The sequence below is a fragment of the Propithecus coquereli genome, unplaced genomic scaffold (assembly GCF_000956105.1).
Source record: "Propithecus coquereli isolate 6110/MARCELLA unplaced genomic scaffold, Pcoq_1.0 Scaffold79, whole genome shotgun sequence".
Classification (NCBI taxonomy): Eukaryota; Metazoa; Chordata; class Mammalia; order Primates; family Indriidae; genus Propithecus; species Propithecus coquereli.
Window position 1 is genome coordinate 7,618,020 of NW_012154062.1, and position 25,435 is coordinate 7,643,454.

The 25,435-nt window shown below is 50.2% G+C and overlaps 1 protein-coding gene across 2 annotated transcripts in view; it reads left to right on the forward strand.

Annotated features, from left to right (window-relative positions):
- Window positions 1-16,800, forward strand: part of DPYSL2 (dihydropyrimidinase-like 2) — a 96,530-nt gene extending 79,730 nt beyond the window's left edge. For both annotated transcript variants that reach the window (XM_012662987.1, XM_012662988.1), the window contains exons 9-14: window positions 5,658-5,814; window positions 6,156-6,297; window positions 7,294-7,464; window positions 11,912-12,091; window positions 12,918-13,083; window positions 14,243-16,800. In XM_012662987.1, the coding sequence (XP_012518441.1) occupies window positions 5,658-5,814; window positions 6,156-6,297; window positions 7,294-7,464; window positions 11,912-12,091; window positions 12,918-13,083; window positions 14,243-14,334 (908 nt within the window). In that variant the 3' untranslated portion in view covers window positions 14,335-16,800. The remainder of the gene's footprint in view (window positions 1-5,657; window positions 5,815-6,155; window positions 6,298-7,293; window positions 7,465-11,911; window positions 12,092-12,917; window positions 13,084-14,242) is intronic.
- The last annotated feature ends 8,635 nt before the right edge of the window (window positions 16,801-25,435 follow it).

Below are 25,435 nucleotides of genomic sequence, written 5' to 3' on the forward strand. Positions count from 1 at the left end.
TGCAGATGCGAGAATGCAGGCAAAGTCACAGACAACAGCTCTGACCGACTGTTGTCATGGTTAAAGAATGAAGGGCTGGTTGAAGCTGGAGCTTGTTGGAAAAGCAGAGCAAAGACACCTCCTGACGCGGGACGGGGGTTTTCTGCTCAGGACTGTCTGTGTGCTTCAGGTGGGCGGTTCTGGTGCCTGGAGGCAAGTGTGAGGCAGCGACAACGTTCTGCTGCCCCGTTTCTTCCTCTGTGAGATGGAGAGATTCTTCATTCATTCAGTGACAGACCTGTGCGCCAGGAAGGAGAAATGATCCTGGTCCTCAGTTGGCTCCTTTGCTCGCAGGGGAGGGACACCAGGGGAGAAGGTCAGGGCAAGAGGGACAAGCCAGTAAGGTTAGAGCACAGAAGGGAGCCGCAGAGGGGTCGGACTGTGTAAGGGGACCCGAAATTTTCCCACAGTTGTGAGCTGTTGAAACATCATGATCCTCCCAGTGGGAGGAGCAGTCACATCTTCTCTTAATGCCCCTCACGCGTCCCCCCACCCAGAGACCTGCTGGTCCAAACGCTAAGCCAGGAGAAGCTTGGGGAAGTGAGGATATTAAGTGAGAACTATGTTCACATGCCCACTTGACCGCATCCCGTCTTCCCCGAGAGACAGCTGCCTCCACTGTCTGTGCCGCTCAGCAGGGCGGCGCCTCATCAACCCCACGTGGCAAGAGCAGGAAACGGAAACAGAGCCAGGACCGGAAGACCTGGGGCAGGCCTTTACTTTTGAAGAGAACGCAGACGTTGGTCTGTTTGGTGGGCTCATTCCGTGGAAGAGAGATGGGAAGGCAGAAACTGAACATGCTGCCCCAGACCATCCAGCCTGTGGGAAGTAGAAACAGAGATCCCGGACTCCTGGCCAGCTCTCTCTCCTCGGAGGGCCCAGTGCGGGGATTCTCCTCTGGGTGGGTTCCCTGGGTCTGCGTTTTGTCCCTGTGTGGGATCTGGTGTGGCTGCTGATGCCTCCCGTGTGTGAGTGGCAGCCATGGCAGTGCCTGATGATCTTATCTGGTGGACACTTTTTTCCATCCTCCTCCTCCTCACTCCACCCCCGTAATCCAGATGCAGAAAAGTTCGGAACAGCTGTGGCTGCTGGGGGACATGAAACTCTGGGAACTGAAATTCATGACGAGACGTCTTATGCCCTGTGGGTCAACAGGAGTGACCCCAGCATCCTAAGGAGCTTGTGGTCGTGTGGTGACATGGGGCCCGTGAGGACCCCCTCGATCTGGGGATGAATCCTTAGTGTTGAGCTAATGCACAGCGTACCATTCTTGAACCTAGAGTAAGGACTGAGAGGGGCAGGAGGGTTGAGCCATGAATGTCATAAAATCCCTCCACAATCCGTGTTAGGGTTATCTAGATAAATAGAAACAGTGGAATATATAGAGAGAGAGAGAGAGAAAGAGAGAGAGAGTGACAGGCAGACAGAGGTTTCTTTTAAGGACTGGCTCACGTGATACGAGGTTGGCGAGTCTGAAATCCGCAGGTGGGGCCAGCAGACTGGAGGCTCAGGGAAGAGTTGATGTTGCCACTCAAGTCCCAAGGCCATCTGGAGGCAGACTCCCGTCCCAATCAGGGCCCTGGCTTTCACGGCAGACACCTCGTGAGGTTGGGAATTCAGTTTGCATCGTGGTTCAGCCGTTCGCAGGATGAGATCCCGGGTTTGGTTTTTGGCTGTCCCAGCTCTGCATCTGTAAGACGTCAGGGTCTCTTTCAAGGCAGACATGGAAACTTTGGTCATTTACGTGCTACTTGAGCTGGGAATTTGAATCCTGCACTCATTCTCTTCTTTCCCCACTTTGTTCGGCACAATTAAGGAGCAACTGAGCGATCTCGTTATACTTGTTAATCTGACAGACGTGTTCCAAGGTTCAAATACACAGTCACACAGACCCGTGCCTCTTAGAAGTGTTTGATTGGGAGTATCCAGTCGTGATGTTTCGTGCACCTCTATTACCCCACCGTGCCGTGGACGATCAGTGCTCTCTTTACTATTGGAACTAGGGTCATTAGTGTCTTTATATCCAGTCAGATTCGAGAATCAATTCTAAAAACCTCAGCATCAATTCTAAAAACCTTAAGATTTCGTTCCTCGAGAACCACTCCTGGTACGAACACCTGACAGCCCAGGCCCCAGGCTGTTAGGGTTTGGCACAGGTTCTCTGCAAGGAGAGGGAGAGAGGTGAGCATGTGTGAGTGTGTGTATCTGTCCGTCCGTCTGTCCATCCTGGTGGGTTTTTCACTCTGCTTTTGTGGCTACACATTGAGCTGCATAGACGTGGTTTCCCACTGTTCCTCCTCTGGATTTGTCCTCCTGCTTCTCGTTCCTGGGAAATGACTGTCAGAGCTGGGAGCTGTCACACGTCTCTAAATGCCAGCTTCCAGTTTATTCTTCACGAGTGCACTCAGGCCCTGGGCTGGTTCTGAATAAACACCACCCCCGAGTCCCCTGCAGTTCCTGGCCTTACTGGAGAGGCTGCTAAGGGCTGGCTTGGGGTCACATCCGCAGTGTCGACTTTCCCTGGAGAAGAAAATCACGAAGGTCTACCGACCGCCAAGAAAGCGTCAACAGTGTTTTTAGAAGAGTGCAGCAAGGCCAATTAAGCCCTTTCGATGGTTTATTATTATTAGTGGTAATTATTTCTGGCACGCACTTCAGTGGTGTCTGTGGCCCGACTGAGCTCCGGAAGCTCCTCCACGGCTCCATCACGCGCAGTGTTTACGGAGTAGGGAGAGGGGCCCTGGGTGGGGGCTCCCGGCCACCGTGATGGTGTGTGTGCTTGTACGTGATGGTTTATCTCCCGCCTTGCCTTCTGGGGCTAAAGAAAGAAATGAAACCAAAAGACAGCAAGGACCTCTGAATCCCTCAGGGAATTTCAGCAGAGCAGAGCAGAAATGAACTGCCAGATGCCTCCCTCCTTCCGGCGCCCACCTCTCCTGTCCCTGTGTGTCCTTGTGTTAGCGTGGCCGCGGCCCAGCAGTCCTCACTCAGCCTTCGTCTAAGAGGCAGGTTCTGGTCAGCAGTAGTCTTAGAAGCTCCGACCCTGATCTGGGGTTTTCCAGAGGCTGAAGGCCAAGTTCATTGTCTCGTGGAGAGCTGCGTGTTCCCGTGCATGGAGGGAGGGGGGCTCCGTCCAGCCCCTCGCGGAGCTGCCCCCGCCCCAGCCCAGCCTGAGTCGTGCTCTGCAGGGAGAGATGAGCCCACGGTCTGCAGCATTCACGCTCATGGTTCTCGGGCCGCTTTTTATGAACAAGCCCCTCCTGGGGCACCGGTTTCTAGAGATGGGACAGGGGGCAGAGTCAGGCAGAAGACAAGTGACAGCAAGTTACAGGAAACTCAGGAAAATGGTTTTATGTTTGTCCAAGGAGTTCCAGAGGCCGTCCAGCCATTCTTTTTCTCCAAGCACCTTTGCTCTCAAGAACTTTTTCATGTGGACAAAACCAGGAAACCTTTAGGGTTGCAGGTCCTTTGTTTTCCTGTGACCTGTACAGACCTCACCTTTGTGCTCAGACGGACAGTGGCCAGCAGGACCTGAGGGCCGGGCGGGGTCAGGAGAGTTAGGGTTCGTCAGAGCCGTTTGAGCCAGAGCTGTTTGAGCCAGAGCTGTTTGAAGCTCGAACCAAAAGCCGGGAGTTGGAGCCGGGATCCTTTGAGAACTGTGGGCTGTCCCGGGTCCTGCTCGGCCGTTTGCATTCATGAAGGTCCTTGGCACATCCAGGGCCTGCTCATTATGCGGTGTTTTTCCACTTGGCGACGACTGGAGCAGTTTGTGCAGCCACCCGGCTGGCTCGGCGCACCAGCTTCTGCCTCGGGGGCTCTGAGAGGGTCAGGAGCCCAGGGGACACTGGCAGGCCTTCTGGGCACCGGCCCCTTCCTTCCTGGGGGCTTCCTTCTGGGCCAGGCTTCCCCTGGGTCTGGAGCCCTCTCTCCTGCTGGGGGTGGGGGGCGTTGTTAGGGGTGTTGGTTGGGGTGTTGTCAGGGGTGTTGTCACTGATTGCCCCAGTGAGCTGCCTGCAGCGGCCTCCAGCACTCCCTGGCTGAACAGCGAGTCCTTTGTGAAATTCCTGAGGCAGGAGGGGGCAGCTGGCGGAGCCAGCTCTCGGAGTGGCCTGCAGAGAGGGCGCTGGGTGTATTATCTAGCGATAAGGCCCCGGAGAAGGCCGCGAGGGGAAGGGAAACACATTCCTGACTGTGGTGTGTTTGGCCTTGAGGGCCCCTGTGTTTGGAGAAGAGGGAAGCTTGGCCGGAGCATTGTGGGAAGGAGGTGACGGGAGGTGAATTTGCTGACCTGGGATCACATTCCAGCTAGAGGTGCCTTTAACTAATAAAATATCAGACCATGTAATCAATTTAACACACATTCACTGAGGGCCTACTATGTGCAGACTGATAAATGATAAACAGTGTGTCTCCATCAAGTGCAGAGTCAAAAAATGTCATTTTTTTGGCAATCGGGGGAGTGGAAGATGGGATTCTCAAACGGGTGTTGACACCCGAGTTGAGTTTAAGACGATGTTAAAGAGATTAGCTGGATAACGAAGGGTATCAGATGCTTCGGTGAGGAAGGTTTTTTTCGTTTTTGTTTGTTGGTTGTTTTTAAATCCCCGAAGGCAGAAGGGCTCCTTTGGAATATTTTATGCAAGAGAACGGCATGGAAAGATTATGTTTTAGGAAGACCACTCTGGAAGTGTCATGGAGGATGAACGGAGGCGGGGAAGGGGTTTGGGGAAACCTGAGTCTAAAGTCTAACTGGCGAGTGCAGTTGGCGTGAGCTGGGGAGACATGACTAGGGCCTGATCTAAGGAAGGCTGGTATGTAAGTCACTAAAGCACCGGCCTTCGGGGATATAAATGATTCCCAACTTCATGGCTCCCCCCGAGTGGACAGAGAAGAGGACACGATTTGGCGTCAGGGAGCTGACGTTCTTTCTTGAACGCTGTATTAATTAAGTTAGGCTGCGCTTCCGGAAATGCTGACATCTGAGGAATGTCACTGTGCAAAGTTTGTTTCTCACTCTCACCAAGTTGGCTGTGACTCTGGTGGCTGTCACGGGCAGCCCCCTTCAGGGGGTGACGCGGGAATCCAGGCTGTCTCTTGGGCAGATCTGAAGGGCTGTGGATTTGCTCTCAAATCCTTCCACCTGGTGATGTCGCGTGTGATTCCCTGTCATGGGCCTTTACTCAGAACTAGACCCTGGGAGGGTTTGGGAGCTGCAGGCAGAGCAAGCATATGCTGAACAGTACGGCTGCGTGTGCGGTGCCACGGATCATGCAGAAACAAGTCCACGTGGCACCTGGGCTTGGGTGCTGAGACGCCATCTGGGCGGGAGATTGCTAAGAGTTGGGAATGAACAGAGAAGGAGCGGGAAGCCTTCAGGACGTTGGGATTCCCTAGTGAGAGTATGTGGAGTTGGAAGAGCAGGCGCCAAAGGTGAACTCTCGGAACACACATTCCTGGGTGACTTTCGCTGGCCGAGGTACCTGCCTCCCCAGGCATCGTCTGTGAGACAAGGCTGTCGTCTCCCTGGGTGTGCTGCCAGGCAGGTGGCGGCTCAGAAGTGCGGTTTCCTTCCTTCCTTCCGCGTCGTCTCGGGCTGAGCCTTGTGTGTTGTTTGCCAGGAACCGTTGTGTATGGCGAGCCCATCACCGCCAGCCTGGGGACCGACGGCTCCCACTACTGGAGCAAGAACTGGGCCAAGGCCGCCGCCTTCGTCACCTCCCCACCGTTGAGCCCGGATCCGACCACTCCAGACTTCCTCAACTCCCTGCTGTCCTGGTGAGTCCCGGCGGCTCGTTCACACTCCGTGTTCTCGGTCTTTCCTCGGACCAAACTGACCGGGTAGGTGACAGCGTGGTGGCCGAGAGCAGGCTGGCAAACAGGTGGACCCTCGTTCACCACACCAGGATGGCTAACCGGGAAAGGGATTCCAACGCCACTCTGGGAGGGAATTTCACATAAAAACCTGGGCCATCTTGAAAGTTACCCACAGGGGTGACCGAGGTGTCCAGACTCCGCTGGGTTGGGGCAGTGTCACCCGGGATATACCTCGCCCAGTAGATTTAGGGACACAGCATTCTGACGAAGCTTCAGCGTCACGTCACACGTTTTCCTTCTAGCGGAGACCTCCAGGTCACTGGCAGTGCCCACTGTACTTTCAACACTGCTCAGAAGGCCGTGGGGAAGGACAACTTCACCCTGATCCCCGAGGGCACCAACGGCACGGAGGAGCGGATGTCCATCATCTGGGACAAGGCTGTGGTAAGAGCAGTGGCCTCGCTCTCGGGCGGGTCTCAGCCTCTTTGTCTGGGGGCCGTGGGGCTCCTGGAGGCCTTGACATGACAATTGAGAACATTCTAGAAGCCGGCACTTGTGTGACATATTTCTTAGGTTTGAAATCCAAGGCCACTGATTATAAGTCATTCCTCCTAAACGTTACATATATGTTTCTTAATCATTATCCTCTATGGAAACTATATACATAGTCTTTCAATGTGACTCAGTCACGTAGGAAAAAGCTTCCTTAGCAACCTGGTGACTCACTCGGTGAATCTTCTTCTGCTCTTGGAAATCAACTCATTTTCCTTAGAAGTCTCTTTTAGAGCTCTCTGGGTTTATTTAGCATTCCTACTCATTACTGGCCTCAGGTAGGCCTGCTTTGAACATACACTGACCTTTAGGAGATCTTTGGAATTTAATATATATTTAATGTTTTAAAATATATTAACAGAACAGGTTTCCTGTTTTTTAGTGAATTTTTTAGATTATGTAAATAATATATCTTGGCCAGGTGCAGTGGCTCACGCCTGTAATCCCAGCACTTTGGGAAGTCGAGGCAGGAGGATCATTTGAGCCCAGGAGTTTGAGACCAGCCTGGGCAACATAGCAAGACCCCATCTCTACAAAAAATAAAAAAAATTAGGCGGGCGTGGTGGTGGGCGCCTGCAGTCCCAGCTACTTGGGAGGCTGAGGCAGAAGGATTGCTTGAGCCCAGGAGTTTGAGGTTGCAGTGAGCTGTGATCTTGCTATTGCACTCCAGCCTGGGCCACAGAGTGAGACCCTGTCTCAAAAAAAAATAAATAAATAAGTATATATATATATATATGAGATTGCTTTTTTTTTTCACTTGGCGTAATGCCCTTGACCTCTGAGTTATTAGATATATCCATGGTTTGTTCCTTTTTATTGTAAAGTGATGTTCTACCCTTCAGCTTTTTAACCTGCTTTTGCTGTGTGCATTTGTGCTGTGCCCCTCAGGTCACTGGGAAGATGGACGAGAACCAGTTTGTGGCTGTGACCAGCACCAACGCAGCGAAAGTCTTCAATCTCTACCCCCGGAAAGGCCGCATCGCTGTGGGATCTGATGCCGACCTGGTCATCTGGGACCCCGACAGCGTGAAAACCATCTCTGCCAAGACACACAACAGCGTAAGGCCTGTTAACCGTGCAGACCGACCCCGTCACAGGAAGTCAGAGGAAGGGAGAGCACCAGGGTTTCTCAGAACTCGCTGAGGGGGTGGCCTTTTCCCTGGAATCTGTTACAACTTGCAATTTATTGAGGAAAAAAAGTAGCTATTTCGTTTTCTCTAGTGAGGTCGATAAGACTGTTACCCCATCATCACTTTGGAGTCCCACGGCTTCTCATTCCATAGACCAGAGCCTCAAAGTCATGCCAGGACCCGAGAAGCTTCCAGAAGTCGGGCACCATCCCATTTTCATAGTTGGGCGCAGCTCATGGCGGTGCTTGGTGCAAGTCAGATGTCCTCTCCTGAGATGCCCCTCGGGCACTTTTATTCTCTTAAGCCATCGTTTTCTCATGTCAGTGTTGCCGTACAAAACCGGAATGACAGTCCCTCTTATTGTCCTGAAGGAACCGATTGACTTTGCCTTCTCCCTAGTAGAAGAAATTACCCACAGCTATTCACTCACAGTTTCAGGATCTGCAGGTTTGGGGTCCCTCTTGCCTCTGGGTCTGGTCTGTGGAGCTTAGGGGTGCCCTCTCTTGTTAACGTGACCCTGGGCACGTGACTTGATGTCTCAGGCTCCTCATCAGAGAGTGGGGGGCTCAGACGAGGTCCCCAAGTGCCTGTGACTCTGCGAGGTCAGTGTGCGTTAGGCAGAGCTGTTAGACACCACCGATTGCCACTGACAAAATGGTAGAGGTAGGAAATTGAAGAACTATGGACAAGGGTAGAGCTTTGGAAAAGAAATGGGCCCCAGGCAGAAGCGTTTTGTGTCAGAAACTCATCTGAATCTTGGGAGTGAATTCCGAATGGGGACATTATTCTCTGGGAAGCTCTAAATTGCAGGCTGGCTCGATAGGGAGCAGGGTTCCAGCCTGCCCACCCCGCACAGCCTGCGCCAGCAAGCACTGACACCTCCCCGGCACCCGCCATGCGCCATGACGCCAGGACAGGGGTGTGCTTCTGGAATTTCCCCAGACAGCCGGGGCCTTGGCCATTTCCCAGTTCTGCCTCCTTTGGATGGAGGTGTTTGGGCTGCGGTGAGCTCGGGCCCAGTTCTGGCTCCTTCTGGCACCTGCGGGTACCAGGATGGTGGTGGCTGCTCACCTGCATATTTGTAGCCGACCCTCTCCCTCCTTCCCGCTGGCTGGCTTAGCCCGGCAGCACGGCGCACCCACTTACAGCGCGGATCGCAGCCCCGTGGGGGTTCCGACTGGCTGCTTTATGGGCAGGGGTGCTAGGGGCCTGCCTGGTGGACCTACCTAATTCACACGCATTTAATGTTACACCCCTTTTACTCTTTATTTGACCTTCTCAATAAAGGGACTGGTATTATTATCCCAATTGGGAAGATAAATAAACAGAGGCTTAGAGAGCTTAAGTGACCAGTCTAACGTTACATAGCGATTTTGCGGTCAAGCCAGAATTAGAACCCAAAATTGTTTAGAGCTCTTCCCTGCCAGCCTGCAGCTTCTTGGTCAGGGCTGCATGGAGAAAACGCTTTCCCTCCCTTGCAGGGTCCCTTCCCCCTCCGAGGAAATATTAATATTAAGGGCAGACTGGGCTCCTTATTTGAGAAACGTATGACCTGGCTGGGGAGCTTGCACGTGGACCTCTTAGACCGGAAAAAGAGAAGACGGGAGGGAGTAGAGATTCGGGAAGACATTTCCACACAAACCTGCCCTACCCTTAACTCCAGGTGACCCCTGTAGGAGATGTTGACTTTCAAAGTGCTGCTTTTCCGTCCTCACCTGTTTCAAAGAGCCAGAGCTAAGCATGCCTGTGCATCCATCACTGGGAAAATGCAAACAGGAGGCTTTCCCCATGGAGGAGTGTTTCCTGCTAATTGGCCCTAATCCGGGGCATCCAGCTAACTGTTGTTGACAGCCCTGTTGCTAAGCCTCTGCTTGCAATTTCCAGGCATCCAGCCAGATGAGTAATTTTGGGGAGCCCGGGTGGACGCAGGTTAAAAGTTTCTATGTGTGGTGCGCCACGAGCCTCCCTGCCTCACGCTTTGGCTGAGGGTCGGCTCTGAGTGCCCCGAGCTGGGACCTGACCCTTGGACTTCTCGATTTTAAATCACCTAAGAGCCCAGGGGCTGCTTCCTCCATCTTTCTAACATGGGAGGTGGCCCCAGAGCTCTGTGGGTGTTCATCTACAGGCAGCTAGACTCAGTTTACGCGTAGTGTGATGTCTCAGACCCCGCAGTCTTGTCAGCAAAGTGCGATAAAAAGCCAGACAGCGAATGAGTGAACATTTGCTAAATGCCTGCTGTGTGCTGAGTCGGGTGCCGGAGGCATTTGTTCGTTCTATTTCATTTAATCCTGGCATCAGTCCTGCGAAGTGGGCTCCATTTATCCTCTTATAAAAGAGGACACTGAGGCCCGGCAGAGTGTAAGGGACTTGTCCAAGGACACACAGCTGGTGAATCGCAGACCCGGGATGTGGACCCAGGACAGATGGCTCCATGGCAAGGCCTCACCCGTTGCTCTCCCCGGGAGGGCGCAAGAGGAGGTTGTCGGCGCAGAGCTGTGGAGTGACGGGGACCTGACTTGACCCAGGTCTTAAGGGCCGACTCGCTCCCTTCCAAAGGTTATCCGGGGATGACGGGGGACGATACTTATTGTATTGTCATCTTCACATAAGCCTCGGGAGGGTGGCAGATGCAGAAACCAAAGCTCTGCGGCAGGATTAGAGTGACCTGCCCAGAGTCACACAACTTCTGGATTATACCATACCTGAGATGCCATGGATTTTAAGATTTTCCATTAGATCACACACCGCGGTGAAAGAGAACACACCCAAGATGGGGCGTCTCATAGGACACTCCCATAAAACTGTGCAGGGCCACCAAGGGCCCAGTGGGAAGTGAACTTCTGTGCAGAAAGGAGTGGCAGGAAATCTTCCATGCCTCGACTTCGGCATTGGATGCCAGGAGGGATAAATGTCTCTCCCAAGAATTCGCACCAAATGCTGGTGCTTGTGTAGCTTTGTGATGTGAATTCACACTGCCCACATGGTCTGGAACAGCCTTAAGCTGGGGATTTAATGTGAAATGCCCCCAGTGTGGTCACCCTCCGGGCCAGGGGCAAAGGCAAACCCAGATCCCCCTGGAAGAGCTTGACTTCAGTCTAGGCTGATAGCAGTGGCACAGCTCTGGCTGCTGTAAGACACATTTTGAGTTCAGGGACTAGTGTCTTAGAATGGACGAAAGACAGTTGTAAGAGCTGAGCACTCCACCCACACTGGTCTCCGTTGAGTCCACTGGTCTCCGTTGAGGTCTCCGCAGGGTAGAGTCCTCTTCCCTGCCCTGAGGTGCCTCTCCGCTGTGGTTCCTTTGGTAGCTTTCGAATTACTCTGAGATGAGAGCAGCGTGCTGACAGCCCTCATTGCTGCTCCACTCAACTCCATGTCATGGCGTCGCTGCATTTCCGTGCTGGCAGGCCGGCCGAGGCTGCTCTGTGCTGCCCGCCGCTGCACCAAGCAGGTGTTCTCCCGCCCGGCGGGCACTGGCGCAGCTCTCTGCTCAGAGCCAGCTCCCCGAGTGCTGATAACCTGGTCTGGATTGCACCAGAAGCCCAAGCTGCTCTTTGTGGCCGGAGCTGCCAATTAATCCTCCATTCCTGGGCTCGGCCTCAGCCGCCGGTGTCGGGAACGGGATAGGCAGGAGGAAGCGGGAGGCATTCGGGATCTGGGGGAGCTGACGCTACAAGATGTGACTCTGACACGTGGAGTTTTAAATGTCAGGGTATGGTGCTCCCCGTTTTCTGTTACCTTATTCCTGACAACAAACTCAAACTCAAATAGGGACCCCACCTGTTTCCATGATGGCATCCAGAGTTGACACTGTTTCCCCTGGAAAATTTGAAACCAAAAGGACAGCTGTGTTGTTTTGGAAATCAACCAACTCTCAGACATTTTATCCCAGGCATGGCTCTTCAGATACCAAGTCCCTTTCATTTAGGGACTTCGGTTTAGCCACACCACTGACAGCTTGGAGAACCAGGCAAGCCAGTAGGAGAACTACCTGTGGATGGCCCCTTTCGGGCTGAAATTTAGAACTTGGTCAGAGAAGGCCTTTGGAATTCAACCTGAATGGAGCTTGAATTGGTGGGAACCCTGCCCCTTCTAATAGGAGGGATCCTTTTCTTTATATTTGTGCAGCATTTACGCACACTTTAAATGCAACTATTCTGTTCAATTATTTTTCTTCTAAATTTGGAGAGGTAGGAAAGGTTATTCCAGATGAAGACACAGGGATGAAGTGCCTACAGGGGTGGCCAGCCAAGACAGGAGCCCTGTCTCTGGGCCATTCCTCTGTCCACAGGAGGTTGGGGCAGTGGGAGCTGCGGGCTGATTGAGTCCTGCAAGGTGGCAGGGCCTCTCAAGTTTCCTGTGCTCTTTTCTTCCAGTCTCTCGAGTACAACATCTTCGAAGGCATGGAGTGCCGCGGCTCTCCGCTGGTGGTCATCAGCCAGGGGAAGATTGTCCTGGAGGCCGGCACCCTGCATGTCACCGAAGGCTCTGGGCGCTACATCCCCCGGAAGCCCTTCCCTGATTTTGTTTACAAGCGTATCAAGGCAAGGAGCAGGGTGAGTGGTTTTGTTCTTACGATTTGTTTTTTAAATCATGGATTAAGTCCAATGCCACCAACACTTATTAAGCGCTTTGAATCAGAATATTGAGGTGAATACAGGGGATGACAGGGATAAGGGGAACCTGATCTTTGTATTCCTGGAACTTAAAATACTGGAGGGGGAGTCGTTGTCCACAGCCAGCCTGAGCAAAATGTTATGACGAGGAGTATGGGGTGACGACCCAGAGGAGGGAAACATTGCTGCAGAATTGTGGGGGAGAGTGCCATGGGGAGAGGGCATTTTGAGTTGGGTTTTCAAGGTTAAGTAGGAGTTTGTTAAGTCAAAGAAGGGAGATGGGGAACTAGGTAAAGAGAATGTCATGAGCGTAGAAAATGTATAGTGTATTCAGGGTATGGCGAACAGTCCACATCCCTGGTGTGAGGACTGTAAGGCAGGGAAGGGACGGAGCTATAAGGGAATTAAAGGGAGATTGAATAGAAAGTTTGGGGCCAGACCTTAAACCTGACACCAGATCCTCCTCATAGCATATTTAGGGGATCTTACAAGGTTTGAAGTTGAAGTTCCTTGGGAGAAAAATGGTAAGAAGTGTTAGTTTTTGTACAGTAATCAGTTACCAGTGACCCAGCTTGTGGGGAGCTTTAGCTTAGAGCCGAGGAAGCTGGCCCCACACCACCTGTCCTTGTCGTACCTGTCTGTAAGGAGAGCCCTCCATCCCCAAACCTCACAGGCCCGTCCAGGCCTCTGGTCCTTCATTGGGAGGTTGCTAGGGAGGTGTCCCCTGTGACTGCGGCCCGAGTCAGGGGGCTCTTGTGTTTTGCAGCTGGCAGAGCTGCGAGGGGTTCCTCGTGGCCTGTACGACGGCCCCGTGTGCGAGGTGTCTGTGACGCCCAAGACAGTCACTCCAGCCTCCTCGGCCAAGACGTCTCCTGCCAAGCAGCAGGCCCCACCTGTCCGGAACCTGCACCAGTCTGGATTCAGCTTGTCTGGTACGCCTGTGGCCATATCCTGCGGGACCAGCTCACGGGAGCCGGGGAGCCTGCAATTGTATTTGGAAAGGGAGCAGAAATGGAAGGGAATGATAGTCTCATTCTCCCCAGAGTGATTACCAGTTTATATCACATATAACGCTATGATGCCCGTACTATGTGTAATACCTGATGTATTAAGAGGACATTTTTTCAGTTTATTATGTCCCTTGTGAAAAAGGACATAGCGGTATTTCAGGACTTCTCCCTACAGTGTATCGTAGCAGTTCAGCTTGTGGAGTCTGGGGTTTGAACAGCCCAGCTTCGGAGCTCAGCCCTAGCTGTGCCTCAGTTTCCTCACCTGTAGAATGGGGATAACAGCAGTAGTTCCCTCATGAGGTTGTCTGTGAGGATTAAAATGAGTTAATACTCTTGTAACGTGCTTAGAACTTTACATTTGAGAACTGTCAGCTATTCGCCTGGATAAAACACATGACGTCCCCTTGGTGAGAGGAAAGGGTCCGCATTTGAGAGTTCCCCTCCTTGAAACTTCCCTCCCGAATTTCATCTGGTCCGTGACTAGAATATCCCACTTTTCCAGCCTCCAGAGCCACAGATAGGCACCCGCATTCCTACGGCATGTTAAAGGAATTGTTCATCAGACGATTTTTGTCTTGTCAGATGTACTGGATTTTAGAAAGTTGCCATACGTGACATGAATGGATAGACAGTTTTCAAAAAATTCAAAAATAACGAACTTTAGTTTCATCATAAGTAAAACGGGCATCGTCCTGTCTGTCTGTCTGATGTCACCAGGCCATTCAAATACAAGGCACCATCGTTACTCCTTCTTGCGACTGTAGGTGTGGGGTTAAGGACGTAGAATGCCTTCAGAAAAGCCACCGCCAACCTGACTAATGGGAACAGTGGCAGGGCGGCACCTGACACGTAGTGGCATTTCGTACATAGTTTTCCTTTCTCTAGTGTAGATCCAACTAGCTTCCGCAAGCGCTGCTTTGATTCTGGGATTCTTTGGCCAGCCTTGGATCTGTCCCCTTTTGTAGTCTGACCTGACAGTGACGTTTTGAGAGAAGGGCAGACACTGTGACTCTGATTTGAAGCAGGAGCTGTCGTGACCACGTGGCAGTGCCTCACCCTCTCTCCTCTCCTCTCCCTCCAGGCGCTCAGATCGACGACAACATTCCCCGCCGCACCACGCAGCGCATCGTGGCGCCCCCTGGTGGCCGTGCCAACATCACCAGCCTGGGCTAGAGCTCCCGGGCCACGCCCTGCACTTGGGGATGGGGGATGAGACACCTGAGGACATTCTGAGACTTCCTTCCTTCCTTCCTTCCTTCCTTCGTTTTTTTTTTTTTAAGAGCCTGTGATAGTTACTGTGGGGCAACCAGTTCACGGGGTCCCCTCCCGGGCCTCGCACTCCGTCTCTCACCGAGAGTTACTGATTTTGCTCACCCACTCCCTACACGTCTGCGAACACCACACCCGGGTCTGTCCACCCTCAAACACGGAACCGCACCCAACACTCAGACATGCGCAACAAAGCAGGTCACAGCGAGGGTGTCTTCATCTCCAGCCTCCGTAGTAGTCGTTAGCCTCTCCCTTCTCACGGGGGAAGATAAAGTGAATTGCCCAGAGCTGCCTTTTTCTTTTTCTTTTTCAATTTTTAAAAAAGTTTTCTTCGTGGGGGGTGGGGAGGGGTCGGGGGTGGGGGAGAGTTTTTTTTTTAATACTAAATTGGAAAGTCTAATTCATTATTAATACAAGGGGTTTGAACTGGACATCCTAATGATGCAATTATGTAACCGTCACGCTGATTCAGGGTGGTTGGCAAACTCATCACGTCCATCCTGAGAGGCTCCAAAATGCCCACGTCACAGCCATTCTGTAGCCTTCTGGGTCACCTGTTGATAAAGGGCAGGCTTGCTTTTTTTGGCCTAGATTTTATTGCAGATGAAATCTCTGGAGGTGAAATCTCTTCACCGTTTTTCTGCACACTCTTTCTCTCTCTCTTTAGCTCATGAATATTTTCAAGTGTCTGTCCCTTTCTTCATGTTTCCTCCAGCCCTCGTCTCTGAGACAGTGGGGTTGTCCCCACCTTCCCCTGTCGTCTTTTGAAATTGCCAGGTCTGCCATTTCATCATGGTCACGGACCCGCCCACAGGATTTGAGCGTTGCCACGGCAACCATGGCGGTGTGTTGTCCTGGCCTGTGTGAGGCTGGTGCTACCCACCCCGTCGTGAGGTTGTGCGTTAGAGTTGGAGACTCTTGCCAGGTGCGGGGTGGGCCGAGCGGTGTCACCCACACTGTCACACGGGGGCCCGGCACGGACCCGCAAACAGTGCTGAGATGTTGAAGAAGTCTGAGGCTGCCGAGCAGGAGGTTTTTCCCCTGTGCCGTGCTGTCTGGCTAAAGACACGGTCAAACCTGTCTATCAAGCCCCAGTCACCCTAGCAGGCCACCCAGGCCAAAGGCAGCCAACAGCTCACAAGCGCTAAGCTAGAATCTGGCCCGAGCGCCTGCTCTTTTCGGGTCTTTTGGGATTCTAGAACACACTGGGGCTTCTCACTTTGGGACAAAAATCCATATTTTTTTCTCATCCAATTATTTCAAGAGATGTAATGCAATATAGGGAGGCCCTATAAACTCAAAAAATCACTGGGAAATTTGACTTAAAGTCCATTTTACTTTGCGAGAGGAAAAATCGGTTTTATGAACGGTATGTCAGAGCTGTCGTGGGAAGAAAACCTTACAAGTTACACGCGTGGCCACCTCAGAGACCACAGGAGATCCATCTCGTGTCCCCGTCCCGCCCCCTCGTCTTGCTGACGGGCTGGCTCCCCTGTGCCCGTCCCTGTCCTTGCCGACGTGTGCCGCATTTCATTCTGAACGTGTTTACAGATTCTCTTAAGCAGTGTTGTGTTTGCAAGGCTTTTATAAAACCAAATCTGTTTTCGTAAAGCATAACATCGAAAAAGTAGGTCATCACATCACTACCCTCCTCTCTCCACACGTTTTGCCTTCGGGGTTACAGTTGGGGTTTCGGGTTTATGTTGTTGTTGTTTATTTGTTATTTTAAAGGTAAATTGCACTTTTAAAAAATAATTGGTTGACTTAATATATTTGCATTTTTTTTTTCTCACCTGCACTTAGAGGAAATCTGAACAAGTTGGAAAAAAAAATTTTTTTTTTGTTTCAATTCTAAGAAACACTCGCAGCTCTTTAGTATTCACTTGAGTCTTCCTGTTTTTCCTGTACCAGGTCCTGGTCATTTTGGTTGTTTTGATTGTTTTCGTAAAAAAAAAAAAAACAAAAACAAAGCAATTTAAAACCTGAAGATTTCTGCAGGCTGTGTAAGCATGTTTACCTGTTGGCTTGCTTTGTGTGTCTGTTAAATGAATGTCACATGTAAATGCTAAAATAAATCGCCAGTGTCTCAGAACTGAACAACTGCAGTGACTTGATGCTCTAAAACAGTGTAGGATTTAAGAATAGATGGTTTTTAATCCTTGAAATTGTGATCGTGACCCATGAGTGGAGGAACTTTCAGTTCTAAAGCTGATAAAGTGCGTAGCCAGAAGAATACTTTTTTTTTTGTAACCACTGTCTTAATGGCAAAATAATTATGGTAAAAAACAAGTCTCGTGTTTATTATTCCTTAAAAACTCTGTGTTATATTACCATGGAACGCCTAATAAAGCAAGATGTGGTTGTTTCAGGGCTGTGTCTGTTTTGAGAAGTTCTGGAGGTGGCTGCTTGGCTCCGGCCTCCGACAAAATCTCCCTCTCCAGAAGCATTCAGGGAGCTTCGGTTTGGTGGCTGCACCCATTCGAGAATTTTTAACTCCATGTCACAGGTTGCTATGTCTAGGCCATAGGATGAGGTCCAATCCCAAGCCAAGCTGCAGCCTGCAGGTGCACGGCAAGCTGAGTGTCGAGAATCCATAGGCTCCATCCTGCAGAGGCCGTGCGAGCCTCCGGGGTCAGGCTGCAAACCTAAGTTTGAAACCGGGAATTGGGTGGGACCATATAGGTTAGTGTGGGTGACCCCTCTGGGCTCTCTGCTTCCTTCCGGAGTTATTTACCCTGGAAAATCCTCAAAGCATGGGTGTGTGAAAGGTGAGGCTGAGGGTCCATGCCTCTGTCAAGAAGCTTGCAGGAAACCGGGATACCAAGGCTTGGTCTTCCACATTCAACCAACCGTCAAGAATGCAGCCAGGGCAGGAGCCATGCCCCGCCCCAGCCCCAGCTGCGGATGCTTGGTTTCCACGGTTACCGTGTCAGCTGGCACTAGCCTGATTGGTTCTGAAGACAATGAGCGAAGAGGGTGTGTGCTTCGGGCGCCCCCAGGCCAGTGTTGAGCCTGACACGTCTTGTTCTCTTTTTCCATCCCTCTGTTCCTTCCCTCCCTTTTTGTTCTCTGCCTAGCCCCGTGTCTAACAGGATATGAGACGACTTACAAAAATACATACATGATACCCAGGTTTTATAAACAAAGTGTGTGGGCGAAGGGAAAATAAGAGTAGGAAAAGTAAAATAAGGCCCGAGGGGGTTAGTGCAAAACGGCTGCCATGAGGCTGGGGACTTGCTGGGAGCACGGAGTGTTCTAGCAACAAATACGCGTTACGGCATTCACAGTGTCAGAAGGTAAAAATAATTAGTCCTTCCGAGGCATCCTGATCTTCGGCCCTGAGGGCAGGTCCTGGGTCCCCCCAGTAACCGCAGTGTTGAGTGTCTAGGCAGCTCTTACCCCGCCCGCCAATGGCGGAGCACTGTGATCCGGTGAAATCGCATCTGTCCGGGAGAGGGGGGCAAAAGGTCTCCCCCTAATATTTGTGGGACCTGGGACAAGAGTTACAGTGGAGACCCCAGGCCCACAGCCTCATCCTCTTATTCCCTCCCTGGCGTCACCCCACACCGTGGTAGGCGTCCTGCCCACGCCTGTGGACACCCCAGCCCACGTGCCCAAGTTCTTCCCAATCCCCAGCCCACTGCTGCCCCAAGGAGTGTCCACAGCCGCTGTGAGGTCTGCCATCCAAAGGACACAGAGGCCCATGAAGGTACCAGCAGGGGACAGCAGGGACCCAGATGTAAAAGCTGGTCTGAAAGTGGCAGCCAGGGCTCTGTCTGGGGACATCTCACTGACCCTTAGTAACTCCTCACCCTCTAGTGACAGGCTTGCTGGAGGGGCCCAGAGAGCGGGTCTCTAGACGAGGACAGCTAGTGCCACGTGGCTAAACACTGGGGCCAGCTGTAGAACTCTTAGTTGGTGTAATTTACTCTGAAGACAAATTTTAGAGCATCTAGAAAAAGTAAGTGGAACACACATCCTTCCGGAAGCGGTTTCGTCTTGCACTGCTGTGAGTTGAAAGTTATATCCTCTGGGAAGTTTTTGTAGCGCACATTCTGTAAGCAAAGGCAGATCTAGGCCGGGCGCGGTGGCTCACGCCTGTAATCCTAGCTCTCTGGGAGGCCGAGGCGGATGGATTGTTTGAGCTCAGGAGTTCGAGATCAGCCTGAGCAAGAGCGAGATCCCGTCTCTACTAAAAATATAAAGAAATTAATTGGACAACTAAAAATATATAGAAAAAATTAGCCGGGCATGGTGGTGCATGCCTGTAGTCCCAGCTACTCGGGAGGCTGAGGCAGGAGGATCGCTTGAGCCCAGGAGTCTGAGGCTGCTGTGAGCTAGGCTGACGCCACGGCACTCACTCTAGCCCGGGCAAAAGAGTGAGACTCTGTCTCAAAAAAAAAAAAAAAAAAGTGAGACTCTGTCTCAAAAAAAAAAGAAAAAAAAAAAAAAAAGGCAGATCTATTCCTCCTCCCATCAACTGAGTCGGGACGAAGTCCTGAAGGTGCTGATGTGGGCAGAGTAGGGCACTACAAAGGAACCATAGGAAGCTGTTGGAAACAGTGTCCCGAATGTCTCTCCTTGCAAGGTAGAAATAGCGTAGAAGATGCAGACCGATGATTGCAAAGCTCTTTGGTGAACTGCAGAGAGCGTAGAACTGTGAGACATCAGAGAGGTTGTCAGTTACTCAACAGAACGATCTGCTGGTCGAAGTCACGGTGATAATAGCTAACATTTATTGTGATACACCAGGCACTGTTCCGAGGGCTTCACACCTGTTAACTCAGTTAACCTTTGCAGCAACCCGTGCAGAGGGTACCATCGTTTCCGTTGTACAGATGAGGAGACAGAAGTTCCGAGAGTTAAGTAACTTGCCATGACCCAGGCTTCGAATCCACGCAGTCTGGGGCTAGTGGGAACGTTTCTAAGTGCTGTTATTCCACCATCTCTCACGAGAAAGCCCCTGTTTAGAAGCGTGTGGGCAACAGAGAGGTGGAGAGCGCTGGCGAAGGGGACTGAGCCGGTAGTTATTAGGCCCAGGGAGGAAAAATGCGGGCGGATGAAAAAGAAAACAGTGGCATCAGGAAACCAATGCTAATTTGGAAATCTGTGGGCTCTGGTTAAGGAGAAACAAGACAGCCTACAAAGGACCCCAAAAGAGCCAGGAGAAAAACGGCCTGGAGGGGGACAGAAAGTGTGAAGGATAAACAAGAACACTTTGAGTGTGTTAAGTTTCACGGACAAGATTTGGGGAAACTGTGTTGGTTTGGTGACAAACTACAAATGTGTGTATACACGCCAATATGTATATAATTGATTTTTATAAGGATTTCGAAAGCGTCTGTAAAATAATGTCCGCGAAAATACTTCGGAGAGGGGCGAAGGGAGCTGGATGCGTAAACGCATCGTTGTTTTGTCACGATCTGGTGTCGTCGGGAGAGGGCTGGTGCAGAGCAGAAGACAACGGGCAGGCGGCAGCTTAGCAGGGGGGTCTCGCGAGGCTGCAAGGAGAGGGGCAGGACAGGCCTGAGGGGCCCGCGGGAGGAGCAGGGGGAGGGCTGGGGAACACCAAACACTGCGGCTTATAAAGCGTTGTGGTTGGAGTAATTTATTACGTTGAGATGATGCATGTGAGCTGACCCTCGTCCGCGCTAGAGTTACACACACTGTCCTCATCCTGAAAAACTTCTTCCCACCACACGGAACCATCCGGCCACACTGGCCTGGGTGCCGGGGCCGGGCTGGAGCTGAGAGAGGATGAGGGTGAAGGTCCCCTCCAGCCACGACCTTGCCCGAGACCAGCTGTTGGCAGCTTTATCTTGCGACTCTGGGGACCCCAGGGACTCCTCATGGAACCCAAGTGTGGACCCCGGGAGGGAGGGGGCCGGGAGGGGAGAACTGACCGTCCGCAGCCCACAGCTCGTTAGATCAGTCAGCGAAGACCAGAAGGACAGTGGACTCGGCACTGAGGCCCCCCGTTTCTGATGGTCACCTCCCTTGATGTTTCTATCACTCCAGAGGGTTCCCTCGGCTCCAGAAGAGGCCTCTGAGTGCTCGGGGTAAGCCTGTCCCCAGTGGAGGACGGGGGAGACCCGCTCTCTCCAAGTCACTCGTGGCGTCGAGCCCCCTCTGCTGCAGAAACGCATCGTTTACCTTTTATTACATATTTCAGCCCAGAATGCAGTGGAGAACAAGAGAAGGGCAAGCTGTCTGCTGGGAGGGGTCCTGATGTCCCGCCTCCGGGCAGGGACAGGCGCTCTCAGCTCCATCTTCCACTCCGCGACCAGCTTGCTCGTCCACGGCCCCCCGCCGCACCCACTTTCGACGTCCCGCACCTTTAGTCTCCCCTCCTCTCTGGTGTCTGCTCTTAGCCTCCCTGGCCTGTCCTCTACACCCCACCAGGACCCCATGGCAGACACTTTGGCTTTCCTGCTAGTCCCCTCAATTTCCTCCCACTGTGCCCGTGGAACAAGCCCCGCCACCGCAGTCTGGCAGCCCCCGCACCACCCTGTCTTGACCCAGAGCACCCCCTCCAAAGGACAGGCACAGCCCATCACGGCAAAGGACCTTCTGGCTGTCGTTTGACTGCTCCCAGGTGGTCCACCTGGATGGACCCAGGTGGTCCGTCAAATTTGGTCTCAGTCCAGAGGAGAAGGCAGACTTGGAAACAGATGATCGTGATCAGCCTTGCGACAGATGATAAACCTCAAGATTACACAAGCAGGAGGATGTAGCTAATCGGGGGAGACTAGAAAGGCTTCCCAAGGATTAACAAGTCTTTGTAAAACGGAATAAAGAAAAAAAGGAGGACGCCTGCTACGGCAGCACGGTGACGCACGGGCCCATCCCGTGTGTGTCTCAGGCCAGGTCCATCTCCAAGGGCATCGATCTGATCCTGGAACTCAAGCTTTTTATGTAAAGTGCGTGAGGACCAGCTGATTCTCACCCTGCCTTTCATTCCCTGATGACCTGACCGAGAGCCACTGCTGGTTTTTAGCGCCTCACGTGCAGATCTGATCCGGGGCTGCTTGTTGAAATGTTACCATGTTCACCAAGGGTTACTCCGTTGGAATTTTTATCGCACTTCCGCTCTCTCTTTCCCAGATCTCCGCTTCTCCACCACACCCCACCGCCACTCAGTTTCCGGCCGATGCCGAATGGGCACCCTGTCCTTCAAGGCTTTACTTGGAAAACCAGTCCTTTGCCCGGTTGCCTTTAATTGCTTAACTCCACTTTCATAAAGCGGTTCTGTCTGCCCACGCCCTTTTCTTCCTGGGTGACAGGAGGAGGACCTAATGCTGGTCTTGCTCGATGCAATCAATACCTGTCCAGCAGTTTGGAATGTAACCTGTGAAAAACGTGGGTTTGGCAGCTGCGCAGTGTGTCCATTAGGTGGCAGCAGAGCACGGGCTGTGTGTGAGCAAGTTCCGGAGCCCTTGAATCCGCCTGGCAACAGGCCGCAACACTCCTTCCTAGACCAGCAGCAGCCGGCTGTGCTGGGTATGGACTTGCCTCTGTCCATGAGGATGACTCCGAGTTTAGAGAGTTATTCATACAAAGAGGTGTGTAGATTTAGCAAGAGTCACTAAAAAAGTTGCTTACTAGGGGCCAAAGTCTCAGATCCCGCCTTTAAGTGCGATGGTCTTCCTGGTAGGGGCAGCCTGTTTTCTAACAGGGTTTGGAGCAGTGTTGTCAATTAGCCAATCAGACGCAATAGGAGTCAGGCTCTTCCTTCCCTCCTGGCCCCTGTTCTGCTGCTTCATGCTGATGTCCTATAGTCAGAGCATCTCTCTCGCTCCCTGCCCCCCAGCCCGCCAGACCCCTCCTCTCTCTGTCAACACAGGTGCTGTAACGTTACCTGTGACTGCTCAAACCGGTCACCGTACTTCACCTCCTTCCTTCCTTCCCATTCCTGACTCTGGCTCCCCGCGCCCAAGCCTGATTTCTTATTATGCCTGATGGATGGAGAATGAGGCTGCGCAAGGTGGTTTAGAACACCCCAAAAGGCACTGCCTTTCCATTGTGGAGTCATGCGTTCTCTTTATGTTTGTCCTCCTTATGTTTGTATTGTAAGTGAGTCAAGGTGTTATAGTAACCGGGACAGGTAATACATTAGCAGCTTGTGTGCTATGGATGCCAATTCATTTATCTGTACTAATTAAGCATTAGCACCCTAGGTGAATGGAACAGAGGCCAGGTAAGCTTTTTCAAATCACTATTTAAAAACAAAAGTAATATATGTGAAATGGAAAAAAGATATTTGAAAAGTAAAAACACAAGGAAAGAAATACATTTTGGTATGTATATTTGTGTATTCATATATATACATACTCACTCCCCCCGGCTGATGGAATTCTATATATACTGTACAGGAATATTTTTAGTAATATCATTTTTAATGGCTGGTTAATATTCCATTCTAAGGAAGTATAACTTATTTGACCAATTCCCTATTTTGGGGTAGTTATAATGGTTTTCATTTTATCTATTCTAATTAATTTTTTAATGAACACACTGCATTTTTTTTTTTTTTTTTTTGAGACAGAGTCTCGCTTTGTTGCCCGGGCTAGAGTGAGTGCCATGGCGTCAGCCTAGCTCACAGCAACCTCAAACTCCTGGGCTCAAGCAATCCTTCTGCCTCAGCCTCCCAAGTTGCTGGGACTACAGGCATGCACCACTATGCCCGGCTAATTTTTTTTTCTATATATATGTTTTTAGTTGTCCAGATAATTTCTTTCTATTTTTTAGTAGAGACGGGGTCTCGCTCTTGCTCAGGCTGGTCTCGAACTCCTGACCTTGAGCGATCCACCAGCCTCAGCCTCCCAGAGTGCTAGGATTACAGGCTTGAGCCACTGCGCCCAGCCAACACTGCATTTTTTAATGAAGGTAATTCCTTGGATTCATTCACGATTAAATCCTTAGTACGAATTGCTAGAAGTTGAATTGTTAGGTAAAAAGCTATACCAATTTTAAGACTTTTATTTGCATTTTCAAAATGACTTTCAGAAAGTCTGTATACAATTGTCCTTGTATTCCAACACTGAATATAATAACTTTTAAATAATATTTGCTGATTTGACAGACAAGGATATTCTATTTTTGTGTCACCTATTTATTTGGTTGTTGTTTCTTCTCTTTATTAGTCATTTGTGCTTATTCTTTGTGAATTGTGTATTCATGTCATTTAAAAATTTAAAAATGTTCATTTAAAAATTATAGTGATGGAGGAGGGGGGGCAAGGGCAACATACGTAACCTAAACATCTGTACCCCCATAATATGCTGAAATAAAAAAAAATTATAGTGATTATTTCCTCAGTGATTTGTATGAACTCTTTGTAATAAGGGTTATATTTATCTTTTTTCTGTAATGTATTTGCAAATATTTCTCCAATTTGTCATTTGGTTTTTAAAAGATTTAAAAAATGTGTTAATATTCAAAAGCTTTGTATAATTGACATACAATAAACTATACATATTACAATTTGGTAAGTTTTCATGTCTGTATTCTTTTATGAAACCATCACCACAATGAAGATAAGGAACACATCAATCAGCCCCCAAAATTTCATTGTACTCCTATGTAATTCCACTCCCCCACTTTCCACCCCGTCCCAGGCAACCGTTGATTTGCTTTCTGTCATTATTAATTAACTAGGATTTTCTAGAATTCTATGTAGGTGGAATAATGCAGTATTTATAATTCATTTTGCCAGCCTTCTTTCTTTTTTGTATGGCTTCTTTCTCTCAGACTAATTATTTCTATATTCACCCATGTTGTTGCATATATTAATACTTCATTCCTTTATTATTTGCTGGGTGAGTGTTACATTGCATGGATAAGTTGTTTATCTGTTCACCTGATAGTCATTTGCATTATTTTCAGCTTTTGGCTATTGCAATAAAAACTGCTGAACAGTCTTTGCAAGGACATAGGCCTTCATATGTAAATACCTAGGAGTGAAATGGTGAGATCATACAGTAAGTGTATGTTTAACTTTTTAAAACAAGTTGCCAAACTGTTTTCTAAAGTGGTCGTACCATCGTATTCCCCACCAGCAATATATGAGAGTTCCAGTTACTTTCTCCCTAACCTACACTTGGTAGGTCAGTCTTTTTAATTTTTAATTTGCATTTCCCTAAGGACAAATAACGTTGAACAACTTTTCGTGTGCTTGTTTGTCATCTGTATGACTTCTTTGGTGACGTGTCTGTTCAAGCATTTTGTTCATTTTTTAGTTGGGTTGTTGTTTTATTATTGTTGATTTTTGAGTTTTAAAAATGTTCTGATTCAAGTTCTTATGAGATAATATGCCTTGAAAATGTTTTTTCCACGGCCAAGAGTATTCTGCCGTCCAGATTTGAATACATAATTCGCACCTGAAACGGCTCTGTAAATCGAATGCGCGGCTCAATAAACCACGGCTTTAAAGAAGCAAGGAAAACTATGCTACAATAAGATATTACTCGCGAAGAATTTGTTGAGATGTGAAGTCCTACTTACCCCAGGATGGACAAACACTACAAATTCCAAAATGACAAAAATATTCAGCTCTTAAAAGTTATGATGTTTTAAAGAATTCTTTCCCTTTTAAGGAATTGTGAGAATCAGAGAAAATGAGCAACAGGATTCTCAGAAGAGAAAAGAGGGCAAAAGAAAGACAATAAACTATTCTCAGTGTAGCGGGTTTATTGAGCAGTCTGGCCTCGGTGGGACCCAAAGAGGAAACGACTTTGTATTTCCTGTGACGGCTGCCTGCGGTCTGGCCCTGAGCTCTCCTGCTCACTCTCGGACAGCATCTTCTGTAGAACGTATAGCATTTAGGTTGCTTTTAGGAATACAAACAAGACACGTTTTGATTATTAAAACCTTATTTCACAAATGAAAAGGTCCAGACCCAGACTCCATACTCAACGTCTTAACTTCCCTCCCAATTCCAGCTTGATCTTTGGTTTGGGGACTGTATTGATTTGCTAAGGCTGCCGTAACAGAGAACCACAGATTG